Source organism: Poecilia mexicana, unplaced genomic scaffold, assembly GCF_051168715.1.
Source record: "Poecilia mexicana isolate PSO_F unplaced genomic scaffold, ASM5116871v1 scaffold_22, whole genome shotgun sequence".
NCBI lineage: Eukaryota > Metazoa > Chordata > Actinopteri > Cyprinodontiformes > Poeciliidae > Poecilia > Poecilia mexicana.
In genome coordinates this window covers 10,487,990-10,500,407 of record NW_028263391.1, presented here as the reverse complement: position 1 = coordinate 10,500,407, position 12,418 = coordinate 10,487,990, and the positions used below count along the sequence as shown (strand labels likewise).

The following is a 12,418-nucleotide window of genomic DNA, read 5'->3' as shown; positions in this document are numbered from 1 at the left end:
ATTTATGTCAAGTACATGTTTCCCCTCATTAGCGCCCTCCAGTGTCCGCTACAGATACCAAGCAACTGACACTTTTCAACATCAGTGTGAAGATGGCGGAGGGTGAATTGAACGTGGATAGTCTCATCTCTCGGCTTCTGGAGGGTAAATTAATCTCTTAAATTTGTATTGTTATACAGGAGTAAAGGTTCGGACTCTCTGACTCGGCTCAAAAATCTTCAGCACGTTAGTAACGGTCCCGTTTTTTTTCTTCACGTAGCGCAGGCAACTGTTAGCAGCTATTGCTAATGTCAGCCATTGGTACCGTTGTATCCCCCGGCTAGCTGCGACTAGCGTTACCGTTAGCTGCCTGGTCGTGTTTATAAACAGTCAGCGGTGAACGCCTACATGTCTCCATTGGCGCAGTTTTATGTGAGGCTTTAGATATCTGACATACATAAGTCTTGTTTTTTCCCCCAAGCATGTAAATGTATTTTGTAACTTGAGGTTTTATTAGGTTTTTAAGCCAATTTATTTTCTTAACCGTTAATGTTCATGAGGAGGGGCAGGGACGTTTCTGCTTTGCCTCGGGCAAATTGTTTGACACGGCCCTGTTACTAACAGGTGGAAGGCAGCACATTATAATAGAGAAAAAAACAACAGCATTGATTGTTAGCTTTCCTGGGGGGGGAGTTTTCAGCTGCACTTGCATTTTGCATTCATATATTTATGCTAACTCTGATACAACGGTTTCTGACCTAATTTATGCTGGGAACATATATATATATATATATATATATATATATATATATATATATATATATATATATATATATTATACACCCTAATTCTATGCAAGAAGTATTTTGAGGAGAAAACGAGCGAATATGCACTTGCTTTTAAACAATAAATTGTGTATCGATGTATTTTTACTTGTATGTATTGAGCGTGGGTCAGAACTCAATATATTAGCATCTTGATCAAAAATATGCTGGTATCACAGTAGATATCTATAATACCTAATTATGTTTGTTTTAAAACAAATGATAAAAGGTCCTGCAGCAAAAGAATGCATTTAACTACCAAAATATAGAAAAAGCTGAATATTATACTTGTTTTTCACTAACTGCTGGTAGCTCTCCATGTGTGGTGTTAAAACTACTTTAACTTAATACGGTAACATGCTCCGGTCCCACTCAATGACTGGCATGCATTCACGCTCTACTTGCCAATGATGTATTCAGCCAGTTGGATGAACTTTCACTGTCCTTAATGCCTACTCCTGATGTAGATTTTAATGACCTAAATTTTAATGCACCCTGTGATGGTATGTCAACCTGTCCAACTCTCACTCAGTGACCACTAGTGACCCTTCAAGAATAAACAAGTATAGATAATGGATATACAGAATAAATATTTATTAGTAGTTGAATGACATATCATTGAAAGGAGAAGGGATGGAGAAAACTAGTTGTTGGAGCACTTTCTTTAGAGTTTATATTATAGGAATATGAAAACGGTAACTGGGCTGTGCCTACAAAAAAGTTCTAACTTTTTATTTTCCTTTGACTAGATCAGGTCTAACAACTGAGATTTGATAAATACGTTGATATTTTACAGCCTGGAAAGTAAAAAAAAAAAATAGCATTTTTGGTACCAAATGTATAACAGTATGAACATACAACGGTTTAGGTTCGATATAAATATTTACATTATTTTTATTGTTAGTAGTCATAGTAGTGAGTGTATCACTCTCTCACGAAACATATTCATAATGTCTTATATATCACATTTATAAATTACGACACAAACTAAATATGCCATTTAAAGTTCAAAATGAAAGGTTTGTCATTCTGACTCTACAGAGGGGAACAAAACTGTTACTTCTAATGTATTGTCATCCAAGCGGTCTTGCCAAGTACAAGTAAGCTCTCTGGTACCATGGCGTTAGTCCAGAGAAATCCAACTAGCTGGTAAGAAGTTAAACAGACCAGGCCGTTCTGAAGGCCCAAACATCCAGCTGAATGTTTACATTTGTAGCATTTGTCATTAGGCAGTTGCTGGAGGAGAGGACTGCTCTTGTATGCATTTTTACCAAGGTAATTTTTAAGACGAGTAACAAATTTTACTCTTTCAATATAGAGGTTAATTCATAAAGCTGAAGGTAAAGAACAAAACAAAACTGACCTCTGAGCGAGAGTGCAGATCAAATAAAATCTAAAACACAAAAACTAATGTCTCTTATTTTTTTTCCAGGGTTTCTTTGTGTGCGTAACTTAACAGCTGGTCTGTTTTTTGTTTCACACTTGGTTTGTAGGTGGGTTTTGTGATCAAGCTGCAGTGATTCATGCTTTCATGCTCTCACACTGCCTTTACTTGTCCATATATTTGTAAAAATTCATAAGAACACCAGAACACAAATTGTGAGACATTTCAGAGTTGGATGGTTTTTTTTGGCCTATTCTTAAAATTGCTGTCAGACTGGGCTCACATCCCCTTTTGAATGTACCAGCTCCATGGAACACTACTTGACCACTAAGGCAAACTCATCCGTCCTTGGCATACTTTCCTTCTGCGTCTGTGACACTGTTGGATGGACATGGCATATTTAGGGCTCCCACAATTATAGATTCCTATTTTAGGATGTGATATATTAAAAATACTTTGTTGACCTTGTGTTCATGCTAGCTTGGTTTTAAGTTGTCCCCAAGATATTGTTTCCTCCTTTTACATTGTTTATTAATTATATTTTAAGTGTATTTAAACCCTTGCTTTCATCCTTTTGCCTTTAAAAAATGTCTCTGTTTTCTATTTGACTTTCAGCTAATATTACCAGGCACTTTAGCTGTTTCCAACTCATTGAGTAGCTGTCATCGACTTTGAGATTATTTTTCTTTTCTTTAGTCTAATAAAATATTTTATTAGTAGCAAGTAAGGTATTGTGATTTCTGATTTTCTTTTTTTGACTAGTTCAGCTATGCAATCTAATTTGTTTAAGCTTTCTTCTAATTCAAGAAGTAACCAACAAAAGTAATTCATTAAAGGAATAAAAAAAATGATATATATGTTTTGATGGAACTAATAACTTAAAATCCAAAGAAAATGAAGGGTTTCAAGACAAATGCATCAAATGTTCTTAACCTTTGAGATTTTCACTAAAATCCCAGAGAAGCAACATCGATGCCTTCGCAAACCAAACAGCGTGGGAGTTTTTAGCATTGATGCATTAAGTGAACAGATAGAAACTCAAAATTGTCATCACAATCTGAGTAGAAAAAGTGAAAACTGTCCTATTGATTGCTTCATCGCTAATTGCTATTAAAATTAATTGAAAGCAATGTCACTTTACCTATAAACACTGATTTACTAAGCGCTGCACACAAACTGCTGTGGTTTGTGAGAGTCCCAAATCCTTGTCAACACTTCTGTTCGGCTTTTGCCACTGGGTGATCTTATAAACCTAATCTCTTCTAAAAGTGCCAGTCTGCAGAGTGCCACTGCAAACAGTGAAAGCTTCAGTGTTAAAGCCGAGCAGGCTAAGCACCCGAGCTTAGCTTACTCTGTACTGATGAGGTCTGGTAATGAGCCCTAATTCTGCTTCATGTTGCGCGCTGGATTTGGGTGCAAAGTAGATGGCTAATTACACACGCACACAAAAAAAGAGAGCTAATGTTTAGCACCAGTAATACTAAAGCTTTGAAATGTTTTGGGTTATCACATTCATTATCTGTGTATGTTTTTTTTTTAATGTTTAATTTAATGTCTAACCCTTGTGACACATTCAATTACATGACTAAGCATAATGCGGCAATGAGGAAATTCCAGTGCTTTAGTTTAAATGGGATGATTATGTGGGTGTAGATTAAATTGAACAGAAATGTTTTTTCTAAGCCCGTCTGCACATACGTAGTTTACTCTCTTTTTCTCTTGAACTTGTTTTTCTATTTCATAGACCGTTACAAAAACACAAATAATAAAGAATGTTACTAAGGCTTGCTTGCCTTTCTTAGACTTTTAAGTGGGCGTCTTACTGTAAGGGAACACACAAATTCTTAGTTGTTACGCAATTACCTGCTTATGGATTCGGCACAGGTTGGATTATAAAAATTTAATTTAGGACTGAGAAATATAAGTAATGGCTTGGTATGGCTTTCTGATAAGAAAAATATGCCGGAATTAAGTACAAATAAGATCAGCGAAATGGTAAAATGTTCCTCCACCATAGTCGCCACATTTCTTTTATTTTATTATTTAAATAATCCTACTTTTCATCGCCACCTGATTCAGTGGCCGACTCCAGCCAGCGTTTTGCGACTCTCTCTTTTCTTCTCGGCGTTCTAAGACAGGTCACAGTGCCATAAAGCAGGCTTGAGCTCTCAGTGGAGCTACAGCGCCAACGCCGCCCACACTGTGGCTGAAGATGTTTGGTCCTCTCACAGCCTCAGCACCAGGTTCCTAAAGTATGGCTGTGATCACTTATGAGCTGCAGAGTCATTACACCCACTGTTCATCTGCTTACAAAACAGCTTTTTGTTATTCGGCCCGAACTGTGTTTTCTCCTTAGGTAACTTGTGCTTCCACTGCAGCCTCCTTTCCATGTTTCTGATGCTGCCCCTGCTGCTTCCTGAGAGCAGACGCATGATAGAAGTTGTCGGTCTCACTGACCGTTTTGTTTTGCTTCCGCAGTGCGGGGATGTCGTCCGGGAAAGATAGTCCAGATGACCGAGGCAGAGGTCCGTGGCCTTTGCATCAAGTCCAGGGAGATCTTCCTCAGTCAGCCAATCCTGCTGGAGCTCGAGGCACCTTTGAAGATTTGTGGTGAGTGATTTCTGTTGTTTTTAAGATTACAACTGTTGAGTGGCATTGGCCAGATCTGAAAATCTGAAAGGCCCTCTAAACAAAATAAACAGTATTTTCTGTTTCAGTGTCTGGTACAGCGCAGGATTAGACTTCGGCAGGTTCTGTTAATTTTTCAGTTTTGGTTGCTTTATACCCAACCTATTTGGGTACAAAAAAGAGTCGCCTGTAACAAAACGTCAGTTGGGAACTCCCTTTGGGAGGACCCGGCGTAGCAGATAACAAGAAGGCTCATGGATTACATCATAGTTTTTACCTTCAGTCTGCTTTAGAAAATGCTGGATTTAGAAATGTTGGCAGCATCTTGTAAATCTCAAATATCAGGGTCTACTTTCTCTAGGAAATAATGTTGAGTAACTCTAATCGTTAATTTAAAGCACTGAAGACAATTTAAAATGTTAACGTTTGGTCCTTGTTTAATATGAGGTCCTGTTTGTCTGTGTTCACTCTCTCACGTGTGGTATGTCGTCTGTGCTCCTTATGTAAATAATTAATGACCGTTCAGGGGGTAAGGCCGGAAAAAGAAAAATGCATTAAATGTTGTTTTTTTATTATCATTGTTTTACAGCTGTTAAAGAGAAATCAGAATAAGTGTTTAAATTCAAATGTTTTTTTTTTTTTTAAGGCTTTATTGACTCTTGTGGCTTTTATTTCATAGTGAATTGACAGGAAAGTGGGTAATGAGAGAAGGGGGAAGACATGCAGCAAAGGTCACCAGGCCGGAAATCGAACCTGCAACAGCTGCGTCGAGGACTAAGGCCTCCATATGTGGGTTGTTCTTAACCCCTGCGCCACCACAGAATCCCAACACTTTACAAAGTTTAAGATGATATTTTTTTGTGGTTGTACTTGAAGAACCATAAAAATGGATGAAGATGTTTGCTCCTTTCACATTACTGAGAGAGGAGCATTCTTGTTGGCAGTCAAATTTCTCTGGGTAGCTATACTCTCCAGGCTCCAACATTTTATTAAAGGGACAAAATAAATGTAATATGAATAACTAAAAAAATAAATAATTGCCTCGTATGCAAACATTTTCTTTTTTTTTCTTTGTGCTGTATGGGTTTACTTTAAGTAGTGTTTAGATTGCTCAGTTCTTCTAGCATTAAAAGCCACTGACAAATGAAGTTGCTAAATGTTTTGCTTTTATTCACAATGCAGTATTTCTTGGAACTTTGTCCTGAAATTGATTTGCTTTACGAAGCCTCCTAAGTGTTAAACAGATTACAAAACAGCAGGAGTGGTCTCCATGCAACTTATATTTCACTTTAATCAAACATTCACTTTCCGTGCGGAATTAGTTTGCAGATGCCTCTTCTTGAAATCCAAAACGACTCTGAGGCGTTTGTAGGAAGGCTCCTAGTCTAAGTGCACCCCGGAGATCCTGTTTATGCTTTGTTGTTGTTGTAAAGCCACTGCAGGTTTTGCATTATGCATTCCTCGTATGTTGGTCTGTAATTTAAATAAATAAAATGCATTAAGGTTTGTGATTGTAAAATGATAAAATGTGAAAAGTTTAAGATATATGGATATTTTTCATAAATCCTTGAACTCTAGATGCCATTAACTGAATTTAGAAAACACGTTTTGACATTGAAGTGATGGGTGCACTGAAAGGCGGACTCCCTGTGTGCAGAGTGCAGTCCACAAAGCCTGGTCGGCACAGCCTAGAGCAGCAATTTATTTATTTGAAGCATTTCAGAATTTTCTTATGTAACCAAGCTATGTATTTCAGTTTTGGAAGATATTCTCTGTGTTTAGTCTCTATTTTTAATTTGTTTTTCAGAATTATTTGTTCTTCAGGTATTTTCGCTAGGGTTGTGCTTCTTAGATAGAAATGAGACATTTAAGACGGCAACAAAAGAGGGTTAGGTTGCATTTAAATTCTAGTAGGCAGAGTAACATTATATAGCCATATATCTTCTGTTGCCAGCTGTGGTTTGGGTTTGGTTGTGTAAAACACCAATGTGCCCTTTGAAATGCACAAAAAATTGTATCCCTACCAGTTTCATGAGATCAAATAAAATACATGTTTCTGTTTTAGTTGCTTCTCTTAGATTTTAATTTGCATTTAGTGTTATCTTGTAATGAAACACTCCTACCAAAGGACTGTGGCACGTAAATTCAGTGTCCTTCTGTGTCACAATGAAGCCAGTAATTGTTGTTCTTCTGTGGTTTAGACCTCTTCAGTCATCTGTGCCTGCACCACTTAGCCAAAATTAGAGCAACCCTTAAGTTGGCGCAAGAGGATATAAAAGGAAGCAGGTCTTGGCCGAGCGATGATTCTCCCCTGCAGAGACTTGGTGCTTTGCTGGGAGCATCTACAGCTCATCTGGGATCATGAAGGTCAAGGATGGAAGCCGTTGTTGGTCTTAAACCCCGAGAGAGCAGTTAAAATTAAAGTTGGGGTTTGTCTAATTGCGAGGTGGATTATGTGTGCTTCCTTTTTTGCAAATGGCTTTAATTGTGATGGATGTTTGTCTCCACTGTGCCCCCTTTCCCACAGCCTTCTGTGTCGATCTAGTGGTCATTGTCATTATACCAAAGAGAAAGTATCTCTTTTTTTTTTTTCTGACACACTTTCATGTTTTTCAGATCAGGAAACAAATTAATCTAATTAAAAACAAAAAGCTGTTTTTTAAATGATTAATTGATTTATTAAGTCAATAAGACTATCCAGATCAACCAGGTCTAATGCAGAACAAGTGATTGCCCCGGAAGCATAACAGCTCATGCCGTCCTTTGCATCAACATGTTTCCAATAACCCACTGATTTAGAATTTCAAATGACTTTTCTTGGCAGAATTATACAAATTAAGCCACTCTGGGTAGTTTTTAAGCATGAACAGCCTGTTTAAGATGCAAATCTGAATTGGATTGATGTCTTCGCTTTGACAACTCGCACTCTTTTTTTTTTTTTTTTTTTTGTTTTTTGTTTTTTTTGTTTTACTATTTAGCAGTAGACTTGGTGGTGTTTGTTCTATGGCATAATTTAATTTGCTTAAAGTCATAAAATCATAAGGTTTTTTGTAGAGACCAGAGTTGATGGTTTCATAAATTGCAGCAAGTCATCCCAGTTGTTTGTGGAAAATATTTGCTCTCACTGGGGTTTACCGGAATACGAACATCTTAGAAATGCCTTTTTAACCCTTCTTACCCTGATGCATGTCAATGATTTTGGTTACTTTTCCCACATAGGGCCTGGATGGGAGAGAGTTGCTTTTTTCTAAACATCTTCTGAAATCTGCTTTTTATCTACTCAGGTTATGATATAATCTGTTTGCTCTGAAACAAATGTGTGTTTATAAAATCCAAAACAAAAAATATATATTTTTCTCAGCACTATGTACATCCAGTTTTGTGTGTGTGTATATATATATAAAGAGAAACAAGTGCATGTGAGTCCATGAATTAAATTTTAATAACTACTGTTTCTTTGATACTTTGTTTCAAAATCTCTGAAGGTCCTCTTGTTGTGTTTTACCAAACTATAAGCTTTTGTATTCTTGGTTAAGCTTCAATGAACAATATTCCAGTAATAAAATCCCAGCTGTACACTTTGCATCTCACCCTCTATTTAGGTGACATCCATGGGCAGTACACTGATCTCCTGAGGCTGTTTGAGTATGGTGGCTTTCCTCCAGAAGCAAACTATCTCTTCCTGGGTGATTATGTGGACAGAGGGAAGCAGTCCCTGGAAACCATCTGTCTGTTGCTGGCCTACAAGATCAAATATCCAGAGAACTTTTTCCTGCTCCGAGGAAATCATGAGTGCGCTTCCATCAATCGTATCTATGGCTTCTATGACGAATGTGAGCGAATTCATACGGGGTCTACAAATATCTTTGAAAAGCGTAAAAATATTTAGTTCCTAAGATGTGTGTTTGTGCATTTGCAGGCAAGCGCAGGTTCAACATTAAGTTGTGGAAGACCTTCACAGACTGCTTCAACTGCCTCCCCATTGCTGCTATAATTGATGAGAAGATCTTCTGCTGCCACGGAGGTGAGTGTCTACTGCAGATATGCAGTTGAATTTTTGTTTTATATGTATTCAGTACAGCCAATCAAAAGCTGATGTTTATTTTCCATGTCAGGGCTTTCACCTGATTTGCAGTCAATGGAGCAGATTCGCAGGATCATGAGGCCGACGGACGTCCCAGATACAGGTGCTGTTTCTATCGGAGTACCCTTCATGCTTGATCGAATTTTATTCACATTCCATCTTGGTGTCCATACTTTGCAACTCTTTCTATCTTTCCACCCTGACGTGCTCGTATCAGGCCTTCTGTGCGACTTGCTGTGGTCGGATCCGGATAAGGACGTGCAGGGCTGGGGAGAGAATGATCGTGGAGTCTCCTTCACCTTTGGGGCTGATGTGGTCAGTAAGTTCCTAAACCGCCATGACCTGGACCTCATCTGCAGAGCCCACCAGGTAATTAGAGATGGAATCTGAACGACCTGCATGTAAGCATCATCGTTTCACTTGAGACTCATTTCAATTGCCAGTGCTGATAAGAAAATCTTGTGCAAGCTGTATTAATGGTAGTAGATATGTGTTCCCTGGTTTCTACCTCCATTTCACCTCTTGTTCCCCAAGTACTATGCATTCAAGCACCCAGTAATGGTTAATCTGTTTTGCTTGATTGAATTGCTACAGTGCTCTCTTTAAGTCATGACAAAATGTGAAAACATTCGAAGGACACAAATACTTTTGCAAGATACGATGCATATAGTGCGATGCGTGGAGTTGATGATTGGAATATTTCTGAGGTGGTTTAGTAAGCTCTACCCTGACAGCAGTTAGTTTGTGAGAGTAGCTGAAGATCTGTTTGTTATTGATCGTTGTGGGCGTTGGAATAACACCACGTGTCTTAAAACAGGTTGTGGAGGATGGATACGAGTTCTTTGCCAAACGCCAACTGGTCACACTTTTCTCTGCTCCAAACTACTGCGGGGAGTTTGATAACGCAGGCGGCATGATGAGTGTGGATGAGTCGCTCATGTGCTCCTTCCAGGTAGTCAAACTGAAATTGGAGATGTGATGTTTTTGTTTTTTCCAAACTGATACGTTATTACAGAAATAATCACTCAAATATCAACTCTGTTTTCTTAAGATCCTGAAGCCCTCAGAGAAGAAGGCCAAGTACCAGTACGGCGGCGTAAATTCTGGTCGGCCTGTGACCCCACCCCGCACCACCCAAGCTCCCAAAAAGAGGTGAACACCCAACTGTGGCTTGTCCCCACTCCTTGTCATTTTGTCCATTCCAGATCTGCCTTCATGGCGACCCCACAACGCCCCTAGAAGAGAGAAGATACGGGGGTTGTCTGATTGTCCAAATCCTCCACTCCTCCTCCACTCAGCCAGCCTCTCGTCAACACCACTGACAGCTCTTTTCTTAATGTGTACATGTATATAAATTTGCTGTGACTCATCAGTTGGGTTGTTTTGCCTTTAAGTTTGGATTTTGTTTGGTTTTGTTTTTGAAAATATTAAAAAAAAAAGTTAACCTTAATGGTGGTTTTAATTCTAATGCTACTTGAGGTTTTCTGAGGTTCTCTGTTAGCGAATGCTTTCTTTGTATGTCAAAGAACAATGTGACCAAGTTGCAAATTTTTTTTTTTTTTTTTTTTGTCTTCATAAAACTAAAATGAAGGTTTAACATTATTTTACGTTGACCTTAAAAACGGTAAAACAACAAAAAAAAAATCCTCTTGTGTGTTTTAACTGGGACTGCGGTTCCACTGCAGGACCAAAACAAAAGTCTTTTCAACTTATCACAGCATGTGTAGTACTCTTAGTGGTTCTTGTGCACATGAACTTTTTTTTAACCATTAATAAAGAGCACCTTCATATTTGTAGAACAGACCAGTTTGAATGAACAAATTTGGCCCTTCTGATCTTGGACATCATCTACGCAAACAAAATGTATTCTCAGCGTCCGTTTGTCCATTCTGTCTCGTCTCCCTGTACCTTCGACTCCTACACAAAAAACATGCTGCTTTCTTGCTCTTGGCTTGTATTGACAGTTTTTCTCATTTTTTTTCTCCCCTCCCTTCTATAATCTTAATTTTTTCTCGAGATTTCTTGATTTGATGACAGATTGAGTTATGAATGTCATTGGGGTTGGCACACATTGTTTTCAAGGTGATGAATCAAACATTTAAAAAAAGAAGCTTCAGAAAACCATTCATAATATTGGAACTGCTTCTTCTAAGTTTGCTTAACACTAGCTTTCTTCTCCTCACCCATTCAGTCGAGGTACAAGGTGTGAAAATTAGCAGAGCTCGGTGTGGGTGGGTAGTTTTAGCTTTGCTGTGTGATTGTGTTGCCACCTGGTGTATAAATATGGCACTGCGGTGCACAAACGGTGTACGCCTCATGTATAACGGTAAGCATCCAAGTAGATGGGAGAGGGTTTTTCATGACATTGCTAGTTTTGCTTACCGTTCCGCACTAATACAGCCACACTGTCCAGCTAGCAGGTTGGTGTCCATCTTTAGTTTCTACTGTTCACAAGATGCTTTTGTAACTTCAAACAGAAAAAAAAAGTTGCTTCTTTTTTCATTCTATTAGTTTGGTATGTTTTTTTGTTCTATTTTTTTTTATTTTCATTATGGATTACTTTCAGTTTGCTTAACTTATTTCCTTGGTGTTACCAAAAGCTGTTTTGCAGTTTGTAAAAGGTTATTTCAAAGTGAATACATTCAATAAAATGGATGAAAGGAAAAGTCAGTTGTCATTTTTATTAATCTTCTTGAACATGTTCTTCAATATCTAATGGAATTCATCACTCCCAACTTTATTTTGATTTTAGAGTAATTGTTTACATAAAAAAAATATTTTTTACTTTTTTTCTAAATATTTAGCAAGCTATGTTGGAATCTTTGAGAGTTCATGTAGACCCAACTGATGCCTCTAGAGGTTAATTCATTCTTCCTTCATTGCTTCATCATCTGCCTGAATGTAAAGTCTGTACCCAGTTGCTGGCATCTGATAGGATCTCTATGCACATTGGTGTTTGTGCTGACTGTGTGTTCCAGCAAGGAGAATAATAACTGACCTTAGTGTGGGTGGCTATCAGTAAAAAGTTTGTCATTCAGGCAGTTAAGTGAACACCCATGAAAGGAGCTTTGAACCCCAATCCGATGAGTCTGCATCCAACTTGAATAAAACTGGTAAAGGGCTGCAGAAGAAATGGGGACAAAGTCTCATCTGGATTACCACAATCTAATTGAGTTGGAATTAAAAAAACAACATAAATTGTAATGGAAATTTGACCCTTGGAGGCAGTCTTGGCATTGTTTACAGAAGTCATGATGAAGGCATTTCTCCTTTAATGTGCAAAGCCGCTTCTGTTCTGAGAAATTGACTTCTGTGTCTTGTAACATTTATACCCCAGGGAAACAGAACAGAGATGTTCACAATCAAATGTCCAGCACTTACTAATTTGAAAAAGATATTTTAGGGACTCTTATTATAAATGATTTATTACTGCAACGTGGAAGAAATTAAAATGCATTTTTAGTAGCTGGATAGTGCTAACAACCACCTGGGACAGGAGCTGTGGATTATATTAAACTG

At 38.1% G+C, this 12,418-nt stretch overlaps 1 protein-coding gene across 1 annotated transcript; it reads left to right on the top strand.

Annotated features, from left to right (window-relative positions):
* The first annotated feature begins 57 nt into the window (after positions 1–57).
* LOC106906595 (serine/threonine-protein phosphatase PP1-beta catalytic subunit) lies at positions 58–11,565 on the top strand. Its single transcript, XM_014971924.2, has 8 exons — positions 58–144; positions 4,666–4,797; positions 8,418–8,648; positions 8,735–8,839; positions 8,931–9,002; positions 9,117–9,268; positions 9,717–9,851; positions 9,951–11,565. The coding sequence occupies exons 1-8, from the start codon at positions 93–95 to the stop codon at positions 10,053–10,055; spliced, it is 984 nt and encodes a 327-aa protein (XP_014827410.1). The 5' UTR covers positions 58–92; the 3' UTR covers positions 10,056–11,565.
* Positions 11,566–12,418: the final 853 nt, after the last annotated feature.

What these genes read in the sequence shown, in the direction of transcription:
- LOC106906595 (XM_014971924.2), top strand. Translation starts at nt 93, where the DNA reads ATGGCGGAGGGTGAATTGAACGTGGATAGTCTCATCTCTCGGCTTCTG. An exon ending in CATCTCTCGGCTTCTGGAGG is followed by an intron (nt 145 to 4,665) that starts GTAAATTAATCT and finishes TTGCTTCCGCAG; the next exon opens with TGCGGGGATGTCGTCCGGGA. An exon ending in GGCACCTTTGAAGATTTGTG is followed by an intron (nt 4,798 to 8,417) that starts GTGAGTGATTTC and finishes CCCTCTATTTAG; the next exon opens with GTGACATCCATGGGCAGTAC.